At 43.4% G+C, this 21,583-nt stretch overlaps 1 protein-coding gene across 3 annotated transcripts in view; it reads left to right on the top strand.

Moving 5' to 3' along the window:
* The window catches only part of DNAJC13 (DnaJ heat shock protein family (Hsp40) member C13), a 63,684-nt gene that overhangs the window by 37,733 nt on the left and 4,368 nt on the right, over positions 1 to 21,583 (top strand). For all 3 annotated transcript variants that reach the window (XM_040054531.2, XM_040054475.2, XM_040054521.2), the window contains 19 exons: positions 299 to 434; positions 1,521 to 1,705; positions 3,086 to 3,160; positions 3,406 to 3,525; positions 4,703 to 4,882; positions 5,222 to 5,389; positions 12,759 to 12,872; positions 13,209 to 13,325; positions 13,828 to 14,005; positions 15,075 to 15,166; positions 15,535 to 15,634; positions 16,547 to 16,621; positions 16,783 to 16,895; positions 17,307 to 17,476; positions 17,847 to 17,889; positions 18,791 to 18,964; positions 19,928 to 20,107; positions 20,358 to 20,498; positions 20,929 to 21,072. In XM_040054531.2, coding sequence (XP_039910465.1) covers positions 299 to 434; positions 1,521 to 1,705; positions 3,086 to 3,160; positions 3,406 to 3,525; positions 4,703 to 4,882; positions 5,222 to 5,389; positions 12,759 to 12,872; positions 13,209 to 13,325; positions 13,828 to 14,005; positions 15,075 to 15,166; positions 15,535 to 15,634; positions 16,547 to 16,621; positions 16,783 to 16,895; positions 17,307 to 17,476; positions 17,847 to 17,889; positions 18,791 to 18,964; positions 19,928 to 20,107; positions 20,358 to 20,498; positions 20,929 to 21,072 — 2,505 coding nt within the window. The remainder of the gene's footprint in view (positions 1 to 298; positions 435 to 1,520; positions 1,706 to 3,085; positions 3,161 to 3,405; positions 3,526 to 4,702; positions 4,883 to 5,221; positions 5,390 to 12,758; positions 12,873 to 13,208; positions 13,326 to 13,827; positions 14,006 to 15,074; positions 15,167 to 15,534; positions 15,635 to 16,546; positions 16,622 to 16,782; positions 16,896 to 17,306; positions 17,477 to 17,846; positions 17,890 to 18,790; positions 18,965 to 19,927; positions 20,108 to 20,357; positions 20,499 to 20,928; positions 21,073 to 21,583) is intronic.

The following is a 21,583-nucleotide window of genomic DNA, read 5'->3' as shown; positions in this document are numbered from 1 at the left end:
CCCTTTCAGAGACTGACTACCTCTTCTGCCCATTCTCACAATCCGACTGTACTTACTGCTTTTGTCATAGTATGATTGACTTAAAGTCTTTTGCCTAGGGCAGAGCTCAGGAGACAAAAGAAAACTAGTCTATGAACCAGTGTTGCTTGCAGTATTTCCTGAAGTGCAGCGAGGCAACTTCAGGAGCTAGTGCTGTTGCTAATAACCTGAAATGCTTTTTTTACTTGCACTTAAACTGATGCTCCAGTAATTGAGAGGGTTCTTAACAGCACTTATGGCTGTTTCTCCTTATTTGCAGGATATGTTTGAAAAAGTTAATAAAGCATATGAGTTTCTATGCACTAAGTCTGCCAAGGTGATAGATGGGCCAGATCCAGAAAACATAATTTTGATCTTGAAAACTCAAAGCATCCTCTTCAACAGGCATAAGGAAGGTAAGCATGCTGCCTCAGTGTTTTATGTTCATTTCTTTAGTGGTCATTTCAGTCAGATTTAATCTCATCTCTTCTTGAATCTGTAATCTGTTGATGTGGTTTCTGACTTGCCGCAGCATTATGTAGCTATGATATACAGCTTCAAAATCGGACAGCTTCTACCATGAAATAAATTAATCTGCAGTAAAACTTAATTCAAAACAGCATGAATAGCTCTTTGAAGTGCTCTGCTCAAATATTAATCAGTTTGAATCGTCCTCTGTACGGAGAATTCAGTCTATGCAGAAAATCCTCACTAGTACTCAGTCACCCAGATGCTGATCATGAGATTACACTCATCTGGCTCTTAACAATGAGCCATTCTTGCAGAAATTCTGGCCAGTGTTAGAATCCTTGGGTGAGTGTGCTGCAACATGACTTATCTCGTTGCTCAACTGGGAAAGAGGGATCGCTAGAGCACCCTAACACTTGGCTCCAGCTACAGTCCCAGGCTACTATGTCCAAGCTTTGCAGAGCCAACAGTGTTTTGCTGTGTGTTACATTGTAATGGTAAACTAAGAACCTCACGTGCAGTCATAGTCCTGTCAGTAATGTGGAGCTAGGGAAAACGTTGGTACAGACTTAAATGTATTGGCTTGCAGTTGGCTCCATATGGAAAATTAAATTATTCTTAGCACTGCTGAACTCTACAGGAATGAAAAATGCAGTTTAAAACTTAAAATTGTTGTGTCAAACTGGACGGGGCTTATTGTTAGTCACTTCTGGCCTAAGACACACACCAAGCTATACTTGAGTTTCTCTGGAGAGAGACAAGCATGGTTGGGAAGGCTCTGAGCTTGGGGACTTACTGAGCTGGAGATAAGCCTTTTTTATCTTAAATGAGTTCTTTCTGTGAAGCTCTGTTAGCTTCTTTGTGATGAGGAGTTCAACTGTGTGAACTGCTCAGTCTTGTTCCAGATTCCCTGGGTGTTGGCTTCCTTTCCTAGTCCCTTACACATCTGATTTATCTTCCACCAATAATTTTTTTGGTGGCTTAAATTGCTTAGACTCTGCATATATGTAAATTCGGACTTTTTCCTCTTTCAGATTTGAAACCTTACAAGTATGCAGGCTATCCTATGCTGATAAAGACTATTACCATTGAAACATCAGATGACCTTTTGTTTTCCAAAGAATCTCCACTGTTGCCTGCTGCTACAGAACTTGCTTTTCATACTGTCAGTTGTTCAGCATTAAATGCAGAAGAGCTGAGGAGAGAAAGTGGAATTGAGGTAAATGTAAAGAAATGTGTTGAAATGCATACTTTTGGTCTACCTTTTCCATAGCTAGAAATCTTAGATCTTCAGTGCCTGGGAAATGAGATGTAATCCAGAATCACTTTTGGTCTTGAGATACCTGTTATCCTTAACATCTCAGATATTCTGGATACAGTAGAAGAAATATCTTGTAGAGCATACCCTTTTCTGGACCGAGGCTTGTCTATTGAACTGTGAACAGGCAAGCTCCATACAAAGTTTCTCTACTCCTTTACAGAACTGCTGCATTTTTTATGTGAAAGAATAGGTAAATGTGAACAAGTCACTTGGGCAGATGGTCTTTTCATTGCACATATTACAATATTAGAACAATGTAGATTGGAAAAGATGTTGAAGATCATTGAGTCCAACTCTTAATCCTAGCACTGACAAGTCCCACTTAATCATGTCTACATGCCTTTTTAAATACCTTCAGGGATGGCAGCTCAGTCACTTACCTTGGCTGCCTGTTCCAGTGCTTGACCAGTCTTTTGGTGAAGAAATTCCTCTTAATATCCAATCTAAACCTTCCCTGGTACAAAATCAGGCCATTTCCTCTTGTTCTGTTTCTTGGGAGGAGAGACCAATTCCCACCTTGCTACAGCCTCCTTTCAGATGCTTCTAGAGAGTGATAAAGTCTCTCTTGAGCCTTGTTTTCTCAAGACTAAACAGTCCCTACTGCCTCAGTTGCTCCTTATCAGATTTGTACTACAGAGCCTTCCCCAGCTCTGTTGCCCTTCTCTGGACATGTCCTTGTAGAGAGGGCAGCAAAAATGAATACAGCATTCAAGGTGCAGCCTCACCAATGCTGAGTACAGGGAGACAACGCTGTTACTGATCCAGGCTAGGATGCCATTGGCCTTCTTGGCCTCCTGGGCACACCCTGGCTCATGTTCAGTGGCTCTTGAGCAGCACATCCAGGTCCTTTTCTGCCAGGCAGCTTACCAGCCACTCTGCCCCCAGCCTCTGTTGCTGCCTGGGGTTGTTGTGACCCAAGTGCAGAAACTGGCACTTGACCAGTTGGCCTTGGCCCATTGGTGCAGCCTGTCCAGTTCCCTCTGTAGAGCCTTTCTACCCTCCAGCAGATCCACACTCCCACACAACTTGGTGTCATCTGCACACTGACTGAGGTATTAGTTCACATGCGAGAAGACTGTCAGCTCTTAAAGCATCAAAGGTTATTCCTAGCACTTGCAAGGAATTTTGCACTACAAACCATTCATGCAAGCAGCAGATTTTTTTGTCAAATGCTTCCCTTCAGTCATTGAAAATTACTTTACCAGCTGATGTTTTGGTTTTGCATGCTTTTACCTCTTTTTGTTGTGACTGAACTTGTGCATCATCCAATCCTCACAGGTATTGCAAGAAGCATTTAGTCGTTGTGTAGCAGTCTTGACTCGTTCTAGCAAGCCAGATGATATGTCTGTACAGGTGAGTTTAAAGCAGCAACTTTAACTGAGAGTAGTGTCTTCTCAGAAGACTATAAGGTGTATGTATGATATGATAATAAACACAAATGTGTGCTGCATATATAATATGAACATTCATCTAGTATTGTATATATTAAAAATACATGTACTGTAAAAATTACTATAAAAATGTACTGTATTAAAAATACAATTGTAAACATGCATTTTTCCTCCACTTGGAACCAAATAAAATATTGTGTTTTATAGGTATGTGGATACATTAGTAAGTGTTATAGTGTAGCAGCTCAGTTTGAGGAATGCAGAGAGAAGATCACGGAAATGCCTAACATAATTAAGGACCTCTGTAGACTACTGTATTATGGCAAGGTGAGTGCTCCTTTTCTTTGCCCAAATGGGTGTTTAACTGTTAAATGTTTAGGGGAATATTCTGCTTTAGGGTAAGTAAGACAGTCATAGAATCATAGAATGGTTCGTGTGAGAAGAGACTTTAAGTTGATCTAATTCCAAACTCTCTGCCATGGGCAGGGACACCTTTCACTGGACCAGGTTGCCTAGACCTGCATCCAACCTGGGGGTCTTGAAGACTTACAGTGATGGGGCATCCACAGTTTCTCTGGGCAACCTGTTTCCAGTGCGTCACCACCCTCAAAGAATACTTCCTAATATCTGATCTAAATCTCTCTGTTTGAAGCCTTTTCCCCTTGTCCTGTCACTCCGTACAGTTGTAAATAGTCCCTCTCCTTCTTTTGTGCAGGATCCCCTCAGGTACTTGAGGGCCACAATTAGGTCACCTTGAAGCCTTCTCTTTTCCAGGCTGAACAAACCCAATTCCTTTAGCCTTTCCTCATACGTTCAGTGACTGGTCAAACCCTTCTGTAAGATCCCAGCAAATCGAGATACAGAACTTTTGCCTTTTAACTGACACATCAAGCGGCTTGGCTTACTGCACTAAATCAGCAGATAAAAGTGCTGCAACTGAACTTTGCATAAGCAGACTCTAAAGTCAGCATAAACTCTGGGAACAGTATTCAAGAAGTTTTCTTGCCATTTAGCTCTTTAGAACTTGCCTCATGTTATAAAAATGCTGAAGTTTGTCAGAATTAAGAAAGGAAAGCTTGTCTTTAACTTTTCATGTGGGCTGTGTGAAAACAGAAGGCTAAAAGCAGATTCTAGTAATTGTCTGTATATGCTTGTGTGTTCTTTAGTCCCTGCAGGACACATATATTGCCATAAAAAAACTCACCTGAGAATCTCTGCTACAATTTTGCATTGTTTTTCCAGCAGTTCATCAATGCTTCTTTCTAGTCATATGAAATAACTGTTCAAGTACTCTTCCCTTTGAAAGATGCTGACAAATTAGCCATGTTGTTGGTTACCAAGTACTTCAGCTGTAGAAATTATGTCTACTTCAGTTTTCATCTCTGGGCTGCTTAGATAGGTACTGCAGAATTAGGTAGTTTTGGCTTTTAAATCCTTGGTACGGAAACCAGTTGGCATTCTTTGGTTACAGGTATTAAGGCAAACTTCTTTTTTCTCCCCTCAGACCATACCACGAGTAGCTGCTTTAGGAGTAGAGTGTGTCAGCTCCTTTGCCTTAGATTACTGGCTACAAACACATTTGTTCCAAGCTGGAGTTCTGTGGTACTTACTGGGTTACCTCTTCAACTATGACTATACACTGGAGGAGAGCGGGATTCAGAAAAGTGAAGATTCAAACCACCAGGTAATGTTGCCAAGGTGTTTTCAACAACCAGTTGCTGTTGTTTGCCTTCTTTTAGTAAGAGACCAAGTGTATTCAAATATTTGTTAGAATCACTGAATTGCATGAAAAGTAACATTAACAGAGAGTTTTGGAAGGGAATTATTGTGTAGTGATGAATACTCTTTGGGTTTGGGGGTTTTTTGTTTCTTTAAAGCGTTCAACTGTTAAAGCTGCCAAACCCCGTGGTTTCTAATGGATTTCATGCAAGATAGATTTTATCTGTAGCATACAGTAGAAGAGTAAATTTTTGCTCTCAGAAGAAAGCTCTAGGTTTTCTGAAACTGTCTCTATATTTTTCAGGAGGTAGCAAATAGCCTTGCTAAGCTGAGTCTCCTGGCCTTGAGTCGTCTTGGAGGGTATCTTTCTGATGAACAAGCTACCCCTGAAAACCCAGCGATCAGGAAAAGCTTAGCTGGAATGTTGACACCCTACATTGCAAGAAAACTTGCTGTGGTCAGTCCTGCTGAGGTAAGCATCTGTTGGCCAAAACTTCCTGTGGGAGTAGCTGGTCACTTCTAAAACACTGAACTTGCTTAGACCGTTGTGGTACCAAGAATAATTTTTATTTGTGATTTTTATTTGCAGTTGAGGTAACTGCAGGGAAAAGAAACTGGTTCAGCCTCAAACATTATGGACAGGAACAGTGCTTTATAGAATAATATTTGTAAAACAAATACAGGAACAAAAAAGTAGAGTTAATTGTTCAGGGCTTAAGGATATAATGATGATGGGGAGCAAAGATTAAACTTTTAACTTTTAAAAAGTGGTGCGAAGGAAGTCATCTGTAAAGAGATGCTGCAGGTAGTTGCTGCTCACTGTCAAAAGTGGATGGAGAATGTGAAATAAGTGTGTCTCAGAGCGGATTAAAGAGAACTAAAATTTAGATTGTACTTTACCACATAACTTGCATATGCTGTTTTTCCTGTATGTTTTTCCAGTATGGAAAAGTTCACACTTTAAACTTGCTTGTGCAATTAGTCTAGCTGTGTCTTGGTTTTTGAAAAGACAGGTATTTGCTATGGAGAGGCAGGCTTCTCTAGGAAATGAGGAATTTGAATCCTTCCCTCCGTGTTATTATAATTCGGAAGATTAAGAATAAAACTTTTCAGTCAGAGCTATGGGGAAAAGGAATAACAGTCCTTTACTAGTAAATATAACAGGACAGACACAAAAACCAACAGCAATTATAACAATAGTAGAACAGAACCAAGAACCCCGAGGGCACACGGTGGAGGCTCCGGCGCTGATGGCTGGAAGCCGGGCGCGGTGGATTGTCCTCCGCAGGCACGGGGTGTCCTCGGCAGGCAGAGGTGGCAGTGCCGGAGAAGCCGCGGCGGCGGGACCCGGGCTGACCCAAAATCCAGCAGGACAGCGAAGAAACTCCGAATTCCTGGATACTCCAACAGATGGTAGAATTCCCAGGACCAGACTCCTTCGTTAACCGTGGACTCCAGCCAGCCGTGCCCGATCCGTGCTCCCCCCGGAAGAAAAAAGAAGAGAAAAAAACCGCGAGATCCCCCCCACCCTCCGCTCTTTCTGGGAGCTTTTTTCCCTCTCCTAAAACTAAGTTATCAGTTCTTTTGTCCACGTTAAGCACTCGCCACTTAGTCTCCTAGCAACTTGGGAGGGGGGAAAAAATTCCACAGGAGACTTAAACCCCAACATTATCCACCCCGAATTTTTTTTCCCACACCAACATATTATATTGAATTTAAATCTTTAAATAATATACATATATATACATGTGAATATAAATACAGACACAGTCACAGTGTTCACCGAAAAACAAGGTCCCCTTGAGGTATGCAGCGGGTCTTTTCATCCTTTTGCATCACCCACCATGTGCAGCCAGGTCCCTGAGCAAAAACAACCCCAGGAGCGGGATTGTCTTTGCTGGAGGCAGAATTAATCCAAACAGTTTTTCCCAGCATTCCTCTCATGTGTACTACAGGAACTTTATTTCCATCTCTTGTTCCCAGGGGCTCAGATTGGGCGGGGCCTGCTCGGTTGGTGGAACCTCGAGTGTTCACTAACCAGGTGGCCTTTGCTAAGTTATTCTCCCAGTTCTTAAAAGTCCCTGCACCCAGTGCCTTCAAAGTGGTTTTAAGCAGGCCATTGCATCGTTCAACCTTCCCGGCTGCTGGCGCATGATAAGGAATATGGTACACCTACTCAATGCCATGTTCCTTAGCCCAGGTGTTTATAAGGCTGTTCTTGAAATGAGTCCCGTTGTCAGACTCAATCCTCTCAGGGGTACCATGTCTCCACAGGATTTGCTTTTCAAGGCCCAGGATGGTGTTCCGGGCAGTAGCATGGGGCACAGGGTAGGTCTCCAGCCATCCAGTGGTGGCTTCCACCATGGTCAGCACATAGCGCTTGCCTTGGCGGGTTTGGGGAAGGGTGATGTAGTCAATCTGCCAGGCTTCCCCGTACTTATACTTGGACCATCGCCCGCCATACCACAGGGGCTTCACCCGCTTGGCCTGCTTGATGGCAGCACACGTCTCACAGTCATGGATAACCTGAGAAATACTGTCCATAGTTAGATCCACTCCTCGGTCTTGTGCCCACTTATAGGTGGCATTTCTACCCTGGTGACCTGAGGCATCATGGGCCCATCGAGCTAGGAACAACTCTCCCTTGTGTTGCCAATCTAAGTCTATCTTTGACACCTCTATCTTTGCAGCCTGATCTACGTGCTCGTTGTTTCGGTGCTCCTCATTAGCCCGACTCTTGGGGACATGGGCATCTACATGACGGACTTTGACAGGTAGCTTCTCTACTCGAGTGGCAATGTCCTTCCACTCATCTGCAGCCCAGATTGGCTTTCTCCTACGCTGCTAATTGGCCTTTTTCCACCTGTCCAGCCAGCCCCACAGAGCATTGGCCACCATCCACGAATCAGTGTAGAGGTAGAGCTTTGGCCACTTCTCTCTTTCAGCAATGTCCAGGGCCAGTTGAACAGCTTTGAGTTCAGCAAGTTGGCTTGACCCACCTTCTCCTTCAGTGGCTTGTGCAACCTGTCGTGTGGGGCTCTATACGGCTGCTTTCCATTTCCGGTTCATCCCTACGATGCGGCAGGAACTGTCAGTGAAAAGAGCATAGCGTGTTTCTTCTTCTGGCAGTTGGTTGTATGGTGGAGCTTCTTCAGCACGTGTCACTTGTTCCTGCTCCTCTTCATCCATGAGACCAAAGTTTTCACCTTCTGGCCAGTTTGTAATTATCTCCAAAATCCCAGGGCGATTTGGGTTTCCAATGCGGGCGCGCTGAGTGATGAGGGCAATCCATTTGCTCCACGTGGCGTCGGTGGCATGATGGGTGGAGGGAACCTTTCCTTTAAACATCCACCCCAGCACCGGTAGTCGGGGTGCCAGGAGGAGTTGTGCTTCTGTGCCAATCACCTCTGAGGCAGCTTGAACTCCTTCATAGGCGGCCAAGATTTCCTTTTCTGTTGGAGTGTAGTTGGCTTCGGACCTTCTGTAGCTTCGGCTCCAGAATCCCAGTGGTCGGCCCCGAGTCTCCCCTGGCACCTTCTGCCAAAGGCTCCAGGACAGGCCATTGTTCCCGGCTGCTGAGTAGAGCACGTTCTTCACATCTGGTCCCGTCCTGGCTGGGCCAAGGGCTACTGCATGAGCGATCTCCTGCTTGATCTGGGCAAAGGCTTGCTGCTGTTCAGGGCCCCAGTGGAAATCGTTCTTCTTGCGGGTGACCAGGTAGAGAGGGCTCACAATCTGGCTGTACTCAGGAATGTGCATCCTCCAGAATCCTATAGCGCCTAGGAAAGCTTGTGTCTCCTTTTTGCTGGTTGGTGGGGACATTGCAGTGATCTTATTGATGACCTTAGTGGGAATCTGCCGCCGTCCATCTTGCCACTTTACTCCCAGGAACTGGATCTCTCGGGCAGGTCCCTTGACCTTGCTCTGCTTGATGGCAAAACCAGCTTTCAGGAGAATGTGGATGATCTTCTCTCCTTTCTCAAACACTTCCATTGCCGTGTTCTCCCACACAATGATGTCATCGATATACTGTAGGTGCTCCGGAGCCTCACCCTTTTCCAGTGCAGCCTGGATCAGTCCATGGCAGATGGTGGGGCTGTGTTTCCACCCCTGGGGCAGTCGGTTCCAGGTGTACTGCACGCCCCTCTAGGTGAAAGCAAACTGAGGCCTGCATTCTGCAGCCAGAGGAATGGAGAAAAAGGCATTAGCAATGTCAATTGTGGCGTACCATTTTGCTGCCTTGGACTCTAGCTCGTACTGGAGTTCCAGCATGTCTGGCACAGCAGCGCTCAATGGTGGAGTCACTTCGTTCAAGGCACGGTAGTCCACAGTCAATCTCCATTCTCCGTCAGGCTTGCGCACAGGCCAGATGGGGCTGTTGAAGGGTGAGTGGGTTTTGCTGACCACCCCTTGGCTCTCCAGCTCCCGAATCATCTTGTGGATGGGGATCACGGCATCTCGATTTGTCCGATACTGTCGGCGGTGCACCGTCGAGGTGGCAACCGGAACTCGTTGCTCTTCTACCTTTAGAAGTCCTACTGCAGATGGGTTCTCCGACAGTCCAGGCAAGCTATTCAATTTCTTAATGCCCTCTGCCTCCACAGCTGCTATTCCAAAAGCCCACCTGAATCCCTTAGAGTCTTTGTAATAACCATTCCGGAGGAAGTCTATGCCCAAAATACACGGGGCCCCTGAGCCAGTCACAATTGGATGTTTCTGCCACTCCTTTCCAGTCAGGCTCACCTCGGCTTCCAGCAGAGTCAGTTCCTGTGATCCCCCCGTCACCCCAGCAATGGAAATAGGTTCTGTCTCCACATATTCCGATGGTATCAGGGTACACTGAGAACCAGTATCAATTAAAGCTTCATATTTCTGTGGCTCTGATGTGCCAGGCCATCGGATCCACACCGTCCAATAGACCCGGTTTTCCCGTGCCTCTCCCTGGCTAGAGGCAGGGCCCCTCTAGCACCGGTCATTATTCCCCTCCTGAGCATACATGGTAGAGGTTCCTTCACGGGGATCTGACATATCATCCTCACTTCTATAATACCTGGCAGCCTGGTCGTGCGATGTCGAGGCTACCTTCATCTTAGTGGAACCCCCTCGGTTAGTGTTTCTCTCCTTGAGCTCACGCACCCGTGCTGCCAGGGCAGAAGTGGGTTTTCCATCCCACCTTCCCATGTCTTCCCCATGGTCACGCAGAAAGTACCACAGGTCAGCTCGTGGGGTGTACCCTCTCTCTCTAGCTGGGGGCTGTTGACCTCTGACTCTGGGGCCTGTAACTCGCACCGGTGCTACATGGGAACTGTTCCTCCTCATCATCTCTTCCATCTTCCCTGTCACCTCCTCCATCTTCTCCCTCATCTCCTCTCTGAGTTCCTTAGCCACAGCAGAGACCTGAGCCTGCATTGGGCTACAGATGATACTCTCGTAATTTCTAAGCTTGTTGGCTACAGAACCCACTGTCTCTCGGTTGGTATCAGGATGAATTGTTGCAATGTATGTGGCGTATTGAGATGGTCCTAGAGTTGCCAGATTCCACAGCATTTGCCCTGTGCACCTGACTTTGTTGGGGTCATTATCATGCTGTCCACCCCTCCCAAAGAGTACCTCTAATACCGCCACTTCTCTCAGCTGTTGGATCCCTTCCTCAAGGGTCTTCCAGCGCATTCTATGATGGTGCTCCTGCATTCTGTCTCTGTGGACAAACCTCTCCCGTACACTCATTAAAAGCCGCTCCCAAAGGGAAAGGGGCCCTGGCTCCCTTACGAATACCTGATTCACACCTGAGTCCTGGGTCAAGGGTCCCAAATTCCTTGCCTCACTACTATCTAGCTGCACGCCTGTACCTATAAGGTCCCAGACCCGAAGTAACCAGGCTGTATAAGCTTCAAGTCCCCGCCGTGCAAGATCTTTCTGCAGATTACGGAGACTTTCATATGTCAGGGACTCAGTGATGATCTCAACCTCTGACTCCTCCCCGGGTTGTGAGGGCCCTCCTTTCTTATCCTTGTTGCCTGGGTGCTCTGATTTCACCTTATACTTCTTTGTTTCCACAGGGGCCACTGCTGCTGGCTGTGGCTGCCCCTGTGGTTCAGCTGGAACCTGGACGGTTGTAACGTCTGTGGGTTCTGCTGCTGCACCATCAGACTCTCCTTTGTCGGGGCAGGGGGAGGGTTTCCCAGCAGCTGGGGCTAATGAGGCTACGACAGGGGAAAGGTACTCCCTCAGCATCTCACCTATCTCCTTCACCAAATCTGGGTGGTTTATTCCTGAGGCAGGCTGTGGGACAGTGTCAGGTTGTGGGACGGGCTCAGGCTGTGGGGCAGGGTCAGGCTGTGGGGCAGGGTCAGGCTGTGGGACGGGCTCAGGCTGTGGGGCAGGGTCAGGCTGTGGGACAGGCTCAGGCTGTGGGGCAGCATCCTTATTCTCTAGGGTAGGTATCAGGGTGGTTATCCAGGTCAGTCTCCCCTTATCTCTAAATGCTAAACAGAACAGGCATACCAGCAACACTAGCCACTGTATGATGTCATTAACATTCAGAGATTTGAACCCTTCAAAGACTGGTGGGGTAGGCCCAAAGAGCTGGGTGAAGGGTTGTGAAAAAATTTCCCCCGGTGTCATTTCTTCACAGTAGGTACCGTTGTTAAAGTAACTCCAGAAACACACAGTTAGTGTATGATAGCCCTGAATCCATGTGCCTGCCTTCCAGAGGAAATTAAAAATCCACGATTTCCTCACTTCGTTAACCCATATAGCAAAATTGATGACAGCCACAGTAACCTTAGTTACAGGGCCCATGTTTAGAAAAGGGCCTGCAAATGGGAGAAATACGGCCACACCCACATGCCACTCAAACCAGGTTAAGCAAGACCACATGATATCCAGTGCACAGCAATGTAGGCACTTAAGAACTGTTATTCCTTTTTCTCTCAATGCCCCACGTTGGGCGCCAAATTCTGTCTTGGTTTTTGAAAAGACAGGTATTTGCTATGGAGAGGCAGGCTTCTCTAGGAAATGAGGAATTTGAATCCTTCCCTCCGTGTTATTATAATTCGGAAGATTAAGAATAAAACTTTTCAGTCAGAGCTATGGGGAAAAGGAATAACAGTCCTTTACTAGTAAATATAACAGGACAGACACAAAAACCAACAGCAATTATAACAATAGTAGAACAGAACCAAGAACCCCGAGGGCACACGGTGGAGGCTCCGGCGCTGATGGCTGGAAGCCGGGCGCGGTGGATTGTCCTCCGCAGGCACGGGGTGTCCTCGGCAGGCAGAGGTGGCAGTGCCGGAGAAGCCGCGGCGGCGGGACCCGGGCTGACCCAAAATCCAGCAGGACAGCGAAGAAACTCCGAATTCCTGGATACTCCAACAGATGGTAGAATTCCCAGGACCAGACTCCTTCGTTAACCGTGGACTCCAGCCAGCCGTGCCCGATCCGTGCTCCCCCCGGAAGAAAAAAGAAGAGAAAAAAACCGCGAGATCCCCCCACCCTCCGCTCTTTCCGGGAGCTTTTTTCCCTCTCCTAAAACTAAGTTATCAGTTCTTTTGTCCACGTTAAGCACTCGCCACTTAGTCTCCTAGCAACTTGGGAGGGGGGAAAAAATTCCACAGGAGACTTAAACCCCAACAAGCTGTTAATGAGATTGGATTGACTGATACCATGAAAAATGTTCTGATTACTGTGCATAACAATCCAAAACTGTTGGAAATGTGTTGTATGTCTTGTAAATTCCTTTTCTTAGACTCTGAAGATGAAAAATGTTCTGATTACTGTGCATAACAATCCAAAACTGTTGGAAATGTGTTATATGTCTTGTAAATTCCTTTTCTTAGACTCTGAAGATGCTTAACAGTAACACAGAGAGCCCCTACTTGATCTGGAACAATGGGACACGAGCTGAATTACTTGAGTTTTTGGAATCTCAGCAAGAAAGCATGATTAAGAGAGTAAGATATTTTTTACTTTAAATCCCAGTACTACTAAAAAAAAAACCAAACAAACAATTTTGTGTTTTCCTCTTGGGATGTAGTTGTATGGTTAATACAAATATCCATTGTTGTCTACCCCAAAGTCACTTTCTTCATTCCATAGCTTTTAAAAGAAAACAAAACCCCTACGATTTTGCTTGTTCATGTCATGTTATGTTTCAGTCTGACCTTCTGACTTGCTTAAGCATAAAGTTTTCTGTTCAAGTATTGCCTATTTTTTTATCGGATTATAGCTTTATACTTTCTGTAAGATTATTTTCTGTCTGAGCTTGTGCTGCTTATCTCTGCTTAAAGGGTGATTGTGACAAGAGCTATGGATCTGACTTTGTCTTCAGTGACCATGCAAAGGAACTTATTGTGGGAGAGATTTTTGTTAGAGTCTACAATGAGGTCCCTACCTTCCAACTAGAGGTGAGATGTAGGAGAAAATCTTCCTGTAAAACTAGTGTTTGGAATGCTACTTCTTCCTATTTAACTGTCTGTCATTGCAAACAGAATGGAGAAAATACAAAATGTTACAGAAATATCCTTCAAGATGAGCATGTCATGAGAAAGCTCTTTACTGGAGCAGAATAAATTAAAAGAACAGGTCTGTCATAAGTTGTGCTCTTCAGAAATCTTAATGACTTCTCTCTACAAGCTTTTGATGCAGGCACTTAGGGTGATTCTGCCTATTGGCTTTACAATCTATATGTGTGGGCAAACACATCTGTTGGACTAGTGGCAGCTTTTTAAGTGTATGTTTAGGTAGAAATAGTGTTTAATGTGATCTAGATATTAGAGTGATCATAGAGAAGTGTTGCCTGTCTGGAAGAAAGGAATACGTGAAACGTAGAAGTTATTCGGATACATTTTCTTCTGCTGTGGGTACTGTAGCATCACACAGCTAAATGCTGTCATCTCTACTTCAAAGCTTCCTAAAGCATTTGCTGCAAGCCTCTTGGATTACGTGGGCTCACAAGCACAGTACCTTCATACGCTCATGGCAATAACTCAGACTGGGAAAGTGGAGTCCAATCAACATGGAGATCGTTTACGGAGAGTTGAAATGGCCCTGGAGGCTCTGAGAAATGTCATAAAACACAACCCAGGTGGGCTTAAAACTGAATTTCCCCAGTATACTCTTCTGTGGACAACCTTAAAAACTCTGAACCTCTGTAGTCTTTACCTTCCAGTGAGAAGAAAGCTTTTTTTTCTTGCTGACAGACTTTAACACTGTTGGTAAGCCATATAAGCTTGCTGGTTTTTTCCTTACCTGGAGACACTGTCTGTAGAGGTAGCAAAATTTTGGGTTAAATTCATGCCTTATCTGTTTTTCATCTCTGAATCATTGTTTCAACTGTAATTCAATCCTGCTGTTGCTAGGCAGACTTAAACCTCTTGAAAGAAACTTTCTGTAATCCTTCAAAGAATCTGCAACTGATTTTTAAACTTCCTTGTGTCGAAAAAACCTCCTTGAACTGAGTACTGTGTGCAAATAAGCACCTAAATGGCACCTGTATTAGGGCTCTAGTAAAGCAAGAGGGGGAGATGCTTTTGAGAGGAGGCAGCAAAGTTTAATAAGCAGACATCAGTGTACAGACTGGAAAAGTCTGAGACAAATGATTGGGATGTTTTCCTACTGTATTATATGCTACTTCTAAAAGCAAACCATATTACTGTTGTGGAATCTAATAATATCTGGTTAGGATATTCTCTGTGTTTGCAATTGTAAACCTGAAGGCAGCTGTTCCTGCCAGAGATAGCAACCCTGCTCTCAACTGGGACATTTGGAAAGGACAAGTGTATTTGAAGACAATAGGTTTTGATGATAAATAAAGCTATGGAATTCATTTAGCTGTCTTGTAAGAATGCAAGTAACTAGGTAGTCCAAGAACTATATCAGTTACTTTCCTTCGAGAGGGGAGGTACCCTCCAATTTGAAATACTGTTGACCTGAAATTCTGTGGAAGCTAGATTAATAGAGGGGGGTTCATAATTTTCCAACTCTGTAGAAAGTGCTGTCCTGTATGAGCTGTTACAACTACTGTGGCAGACTACATTCAGCTGTGTAGTCTTTAACACCTCTCTGTATAGTGAAATACGGGCATGTCCTTGAAACTTTGGCCTTCAGTGAATGCTTTGGCCAACATGGGGAGTAACTTATTTGGTGTCTTGCAGGTTCTGAGTGTGAATGCATAGGGCACTTTAAGTTGATATTCTCCCTTCTGCGTGTTCATGGAGCTGGCCTGGTGCAGCAGTTGGCTCTGGAGGTAAAAAGCTCAACCAACTAAAAAACAAACCAACCCCCACAAACTCCCAACCTCCCTGTCTGAATGCTTTACATAATCCATATAAACCTGATTGTGTAGCTGTTAAGAGTAGCATCTAAAATGTACTATGACTAGGGTTCCAAGGTGTCAGTTCCTCCTTGGAGGAACATGGGATACTTGATGCCATGAACATCGAAGATCTTTGCATCCTCCTTGCCAGAAGAGACAAAATAATTCTGTGGCAGGAATAAATGTTGTAAATATCAGCTCTGTTGGCCAGTGAGTTGACTGACTTTGTAACACTGGGTTTTCTGAAAAGTGTCTGAATAGCTGAAATATAATCAAGTGCTGTTTCTGATCTTTTGCAGGTAGTGAACATAGTAACAAGTAATCAAGAATGTGTTAACAACATTGCTGAGGCAATGGTTCTTGCTAACTTACTGGCACTCCTGCATTCCTTACCTTCAAGTAGGTACCATAGGATTCTCCATCTTGCAAGGCAAAGAATTTCTAACTCAGAAATTTATAAGAATGCAGCTGGCTGAAATTAGCACTGAGTTTTAGGTTAAAATGGTCCTGTGAGCTTTATAGGATGTAGAGCTGAGTTATGAAAAGAAACTACAGTAAGAACACCTATACATTGGAACAAAGCTTTCCTCAGGCTTCCCAGCTGTTTCTGTGCTCCATTCTGGTTGCTCAGCTATTAATGAGAACAGTAAAGACAGTACTGCAGTGCATCCCCAGTGAAACATGGTGTTTCTATGCCCAGTCCTAATAACATTCTTCACCTATCAGTTATTTCCCTAGATAAGATATTTCCCTTGCTAGATAAGAAAAGCAGAGCTACCAAGCGGGAATCACCATTATTTTAAAGACGATGACAGGAAGCAGGAATAGAAATAGGTGTTTTTTTTAAACAAACGCAAAATTTAGACCAGCTCTGTCCCAGGGGCCCTTTGATATGCTGTTAAGTCACATCTGTCTGCTGGTTTAAACAGTAGTGACTATCATATCTGAAGCTATCAAGGATGGTTTGCACAAATGTTGTGTGTGACCGGTTTTTGTCTTAAATGTGTGACCTGAATAATACGAATTGCAGGTACTCTGATTACTTCTGAACTGTGTAGTGTTCCACTGACAAGTTATTCCTGGGAATTTAGCTAATTGGCATCTAATGAAGAAGTTACGCTGTATTAGAATGTGTGATTGATTTGACATTCCTTAACTAATGTAGTGTTAATGTAGCCAGAAATCAATTAACTTGTATTGTCTGAAGCTTTATTGCTGTTTTGATACAGTTTTCTGTTAAGACCAGTTACATTTATCTTTGCTTATTCATTCTCTGTGAAGCAAAGTTCTTAATGTTCATTATTTTGGCAGGTCGGCAGCTTGTCCTTGAAACTTTGTATGCTTTGACATCTAGCACAAAAATAATTAAAGAGGCCATGGCAAAAGGTACAGTACTACACTGAAAGCAAATGTTTCTGCAACAATGGACTTAAAGTGCATAGAGTGGCCACTCTTCCCTTTGAAATAATCAGTGTAGAATTGGAGAATTTCTACTACTTGTGACCAGAAAAAAAAAAAAATTAATGCTCCCTATCTCTTTGTTACAGGTGCTTTAATCTACTTACTAGATATGTTTTGCAACTCAACTCATCCACAGGTCCGAGCCCAAACGGCAGAGCTTTTTGCCAAAATGATTGCAGATAAGCTGGTGGGTCCAAAGGTAAGAATTTTAACAGCTTGTGTTGGAACTCTTTCTTGATATTACCTGCATCTCTCTAAAGATGAGCAAAAAAATCCTCTTCTGTATCTGAAGTACTCATGTAAGAAGCAATCAGGCTTTTTCAAAATTATTTAATTTTTAATTTGTGAGCAGACTTCTAGAAGCTGTTGTATGTATTGTAACTTGTATAAGCAGTTTGGTTTCCATTTGTAATGTCTTTAACAGTAGAGACCTAGATTTCAGTGTCACTGGCTATTGCTATTTGAAATGGTGGCACTGTTTTATTTTGTGGTGTTGTGGTCTAGCACTTGACAATTCCAGCATTAAAGACAGTTGGACATTGTGGAGTTTTCTACATCTGTTTGTTTGTTGTGTGATACACTAAATGTCATTTATGTTCATCTTTTCTAGGTTAGAATCACATTAATGAAATTTTTACCTGGAGTCTTCATGGATGCCATGAGAGACAACCCTGAAGCTGCTGTTCATATCTTTGAGGGAACCCATGAAAATCCAGAATTAATTTGGAATGACAGCTCCAGGGAGAGAGTATCAACAACAGTTCGAGAAATGATGCTTGAGTATGTGGAAACCTTCTGACTCTGTTATCTTTAACTGAGGCACTCTCTTAGTGGCAGTAAACCAGACTTGCTGTAGAAGAGCTGTGAGACTGAGCTCTGCCTGTAAAAAGCAGAATTCTTGCAAGCCACACTTCAGTGAAAGAAACTTGTTCACTGTTTGTGTACGGTACTTGTACGTCAGTAATGCAGGTGCAGTTTTGTGCACGGTCCAGGTATTTGCTCACTGCTATAGGATTTGGAGGGATACAATGTGGGTAGAATGGGGCTTAGAAACTGGAGCTACTTCAGGATGATGGAGGGAGACTGAGATGTCAAGTAGAGAAGACAACTCTTCTTTTACTGCTCATTAAAACTTACTTTCTTTTTAAAGGCACTTTAAACTTCAGAGGGACAACCCTGACACTAACTGGAAGGTAAAAGTATACTCTTTCTGCTTGGAGTGTGTCCAGGGAGGCTTGATAATAGATGCATGTATTGGACTCTAACATGTTTTTCTCTTGAAGTACTAACAAGAATTCACTGCTGTGCTGTGAATATAACTGTTCATAACTGAAAACAACTGATTTAATGTAGAATTGATGCTTTTGTTACTACTTGCGCCTTGAAATTAGACACTGGTAAAACCACTGTCAGCATACTCTGAATGTTCTGATAGTTCAGGTCATTGTAAAACTCATCAAAAGTCAGCAACAAAGGAGAATACCGGGTTGCCGGAAAAAGTTGTCGCTACATAGCCATAGTAAACTTGCTCTTGGTAAATGTGAAGTAACTTTAGTAAGTCACTGGCTTTCAAAAAATATTTGAGTCCTTAGCCATTCCCTCGCATCAGGCCTATCAATGAGGTGTTTCAGTATGTAGTGATTCCCAGTCTCTGTGAAAAGCTAGATATTACTTCCTCCCAACAGTCCTCTAGTTCAGCATTAAACCAGTTTCTAAACACATCATGATGTCTGTTTTGGTCCAGATGAAAACTGGGAACTTCCCTAGTCTGTTGGTGAGAAACCTTTCCCTGAAGTGTGCAAGGAAGGAAAGGGCTGTTGTATCATCAGCCTTGTTGCTGGTGTTCCCTTGAGCTAGAGTTTGCCACTGTTGCAGTTGTAGGTTCAGTTACTTGTGTTCTTTGAAAGAAAAGTGGTGGTACTGCCTGCGCTGCACTGTTGTTTCTGCTGGTACTTCTTACCTCATGTTCTTTCAAGATGAAGGGTTTCTTGGTCTTGTTTTGGAGAATACAGTTAGTGACCCTGACCACTTAGAGAAGCAGTTTTAGATCTCTCGAATACCCTTGTCAATAACTTCTACTTTACAATTCAACAGCTGCCTGAAGACTTTGCTGTGGTGTATGGTGAGGCAGAAGGTGAACTTTCTGTGGGGGGAGTCTTCCTCAGGATTTTTATTGCCCAGCCGGCCTGGGTTTTACGGAAACCAAGAGAATTTCTCATTGCACTGTTGGAAAAGTTTACTGAACTACTGGAGAAAAATAACCCCCATGTAAGATGATTTTTTTTCCTGGTTCTATGCTTTGAATTTGTTTAGCATTCTTAAGTTTTCAGTCTTTTATTGTCTGATTAACTTAGATACTCATGCTTTGTTCCCATCATAGATGTGGTTTTCTGTCTGCCTTCTGACTTTCTGTAAAAGCATGTTGTTATGTTAAGGCGACTCCTGAACATGAGTCAAGGTTTTTTAAAGTCCCTGAAGACATAGAGTTAGCTTCAATAAAGTCTTAGAAACATACTTTGTGCTAGAGATGAGGCTTAACAAATTAAGTGTCTTTTAATTATTCCATGACTGACCAACCTAAAAAAATAGCACTTGTTCTACACCACCTAAAGTTTTTCTGCTCTTGAGAATTCTGTTGTCCTTCTGCAACACTAACTTCCCACTCTGGTATAAATTATGTGACCTACAGAAGGCTGCCACCTAACAGTTAGTGTAATGCGTACAGCAGATGTGTAACCGTCTGAAAATAAATTTTTAAAGAGTGTTCAGACAGATTCTGTGTTAGATTTGCAGGATGGAAACTAACTAGCATGTTGAATAAACAGGCATCTTTATTACAAAGATGTGATTGCAGTTTGCAGAGGCATGCACAATACACAGGGTATGACGAGTGCTTCTGCACAAGCTGCAGAATCCTTTAGGAATTCAGGTGGTCAGCGAACATCCATGCTGTCAATGCTTCCACCAAGCCAGATACTGGATTCTCAAGATGTGGAAATAATGCTTGGGAATTCCCGTGTGATCTGTCTTTTTGGAACCAGTGAGTGTTTGCTACTATTGGAGCTGATAATCATGTTTTTAACTTGTTGTTTTAACAGTTTGAGAGCAAAGTGATACAGAAGCATTAGGGAAAAAAATGTATTATGCAAAGGAAGTGAGAAATGTTGTTATTATGAAGATATATAAGGCTTTACTGAGTTACATTTTCTGTTGATTTTCAATTTTCTGCAGGGGGAAACTTTAGAAACTATTACCACAGCAACCGTGTGCCTGTTCAGTGCCCAGCCTCAGCTAGCTGATCAAGTTCCTCCTCTTGGTCATCTTCACAAGATAATCCAGGCTCTGAATCACAAGAACAATGCCATTCCTAAAAGTGCAATTCGTGTCATGCACATGTTGTCAGACAATGAGGTACTGAATCGTCTAAGTGCTTGAGGGGAGAAAAGCATAGCTGGAGTTATTTGTATTGTTTAGTAGTGTTCCTAAAAGGGCATTATTCTAGCTATAAATACTGTGTAGCAAGTGAGTAGTGACCTATAGCCAATTAATGAAGAATTGCTAGACTAAACACTGAGAAATTTATGGTGTTGGCTGACCATATCTGCAGTAAACATTAATCTTGGCATAAAATAAAATCCTCGGGATGTTTATCTCACTACAGCTTTGTGTTAGAGCAATGGCATCACTGGAGACCATTGGCCCTCTCGTGAATGGAATGAAAAAGAGATCAGACGTAGTTGGGATAGCCTGTGAAACACTGAATCGAATGTTTCAGAAGGAACAAACTGACTTAGTAGCCCAAGTAAGTAGTACATTCTCAGACTGTAAAAATGTGGTATATTTAAACTGTTCAACTTAAATGGCATCTGGGAAGCCTCCTGGACACTTAGCTAATGTGCTTTTCTTGTTGGAAAAGGTTTTTATCGAAAATGCAGGTCTCTTCAAGGGTGTTACCTGAGCATTGAAGCACAGGGTAGTGTTGTGTCCCCTGAGAAAGTGTAGTGGATGCCAAGTAATTCAACTGAGTTTACACCTAGATAGAGCAGAATTGCTGGATAGTATCTTTGCTTTCTCTTGTTTGTATTCATACAGCTCAGGAAAAAATGGACTCATCTTGGCATGTGTATTAATAGCTGTTGGCACTTTTAGCTCACACTAATGCTAGTGATAGAAAAAATCTGTATGGAACTTCCTGGTCTGTGTTAAGACAATTCATTTGGGTATGTTTACAGGCTTTGAAAGCAGATTTGGTCCCTTATCTTCTAAAGCTGCTTGAAGGTGTTGGTCTTGAGACCCTGGAAAGCCCATCTGCAACGAAAGCTCAGATTGTTAAGACTCTGAAATCCATGTCTCGCAGCCTGCAGTATGGGGAACAGGTGAGTACTCACAAGGCTTACCTGGGCTTCAGTACTTGGTAGGTCAAACTCCGAACATCCCTTGTTTAATCTTCTGGCTGTCATGTGCATCATCCCACCTAAAGTGTTAACATTCTGCAACTGCAAAATTATTATGGTTTGGAATTTCTTCATCTCTTGCTTGTGGAGAAGTCTTTGGTTCAATGTGTGTGAAGAGCGCAATAAAAAAGACAAATCCCAAGTGCAGAAATGTTCTGAGCTGGTTAGCTTTAACTGACAACTCTTCAGAACTTGTGTTATAAATGTAAATTTCTCTTCTGTTTTCTGAATAAATACATAATGGCAGCAGCTTTATGGATGTATATCTAAGTAAATTTGTCCCAGTAACTGTGCTAGTTCTTAATGCCTTTATCTTACCCTTTTGTTGAAAGCTTTCTCAAGGGAAGGAAAACTTGGAACCGGTCTTTCTTCCAAGTAGTCCCTATCTTACTCTTGTACAGGAGAAGTCCTACTCTCCCGCAGCTGTCAGTGA

Source organism: Hirundo rustica, chromosome 1 (genome assembly GCF_015227805.2).
Source record: "Hirundo rustica isolate bHirRus1 chromosome 1, bHirRus1.pri.v3, whole genome shotgun sequence".
NCBI lineage: Eukaryota > Metazoa > Chordata > Aves > Passeriformes > Hirundinidae > Hirundo > Hirundo rustica.
The sequence above is the reverse complement of the archived record's forward strand: the minus strand, read 5'-3'. Positions and strand labels throughout refer to the sequence as shown.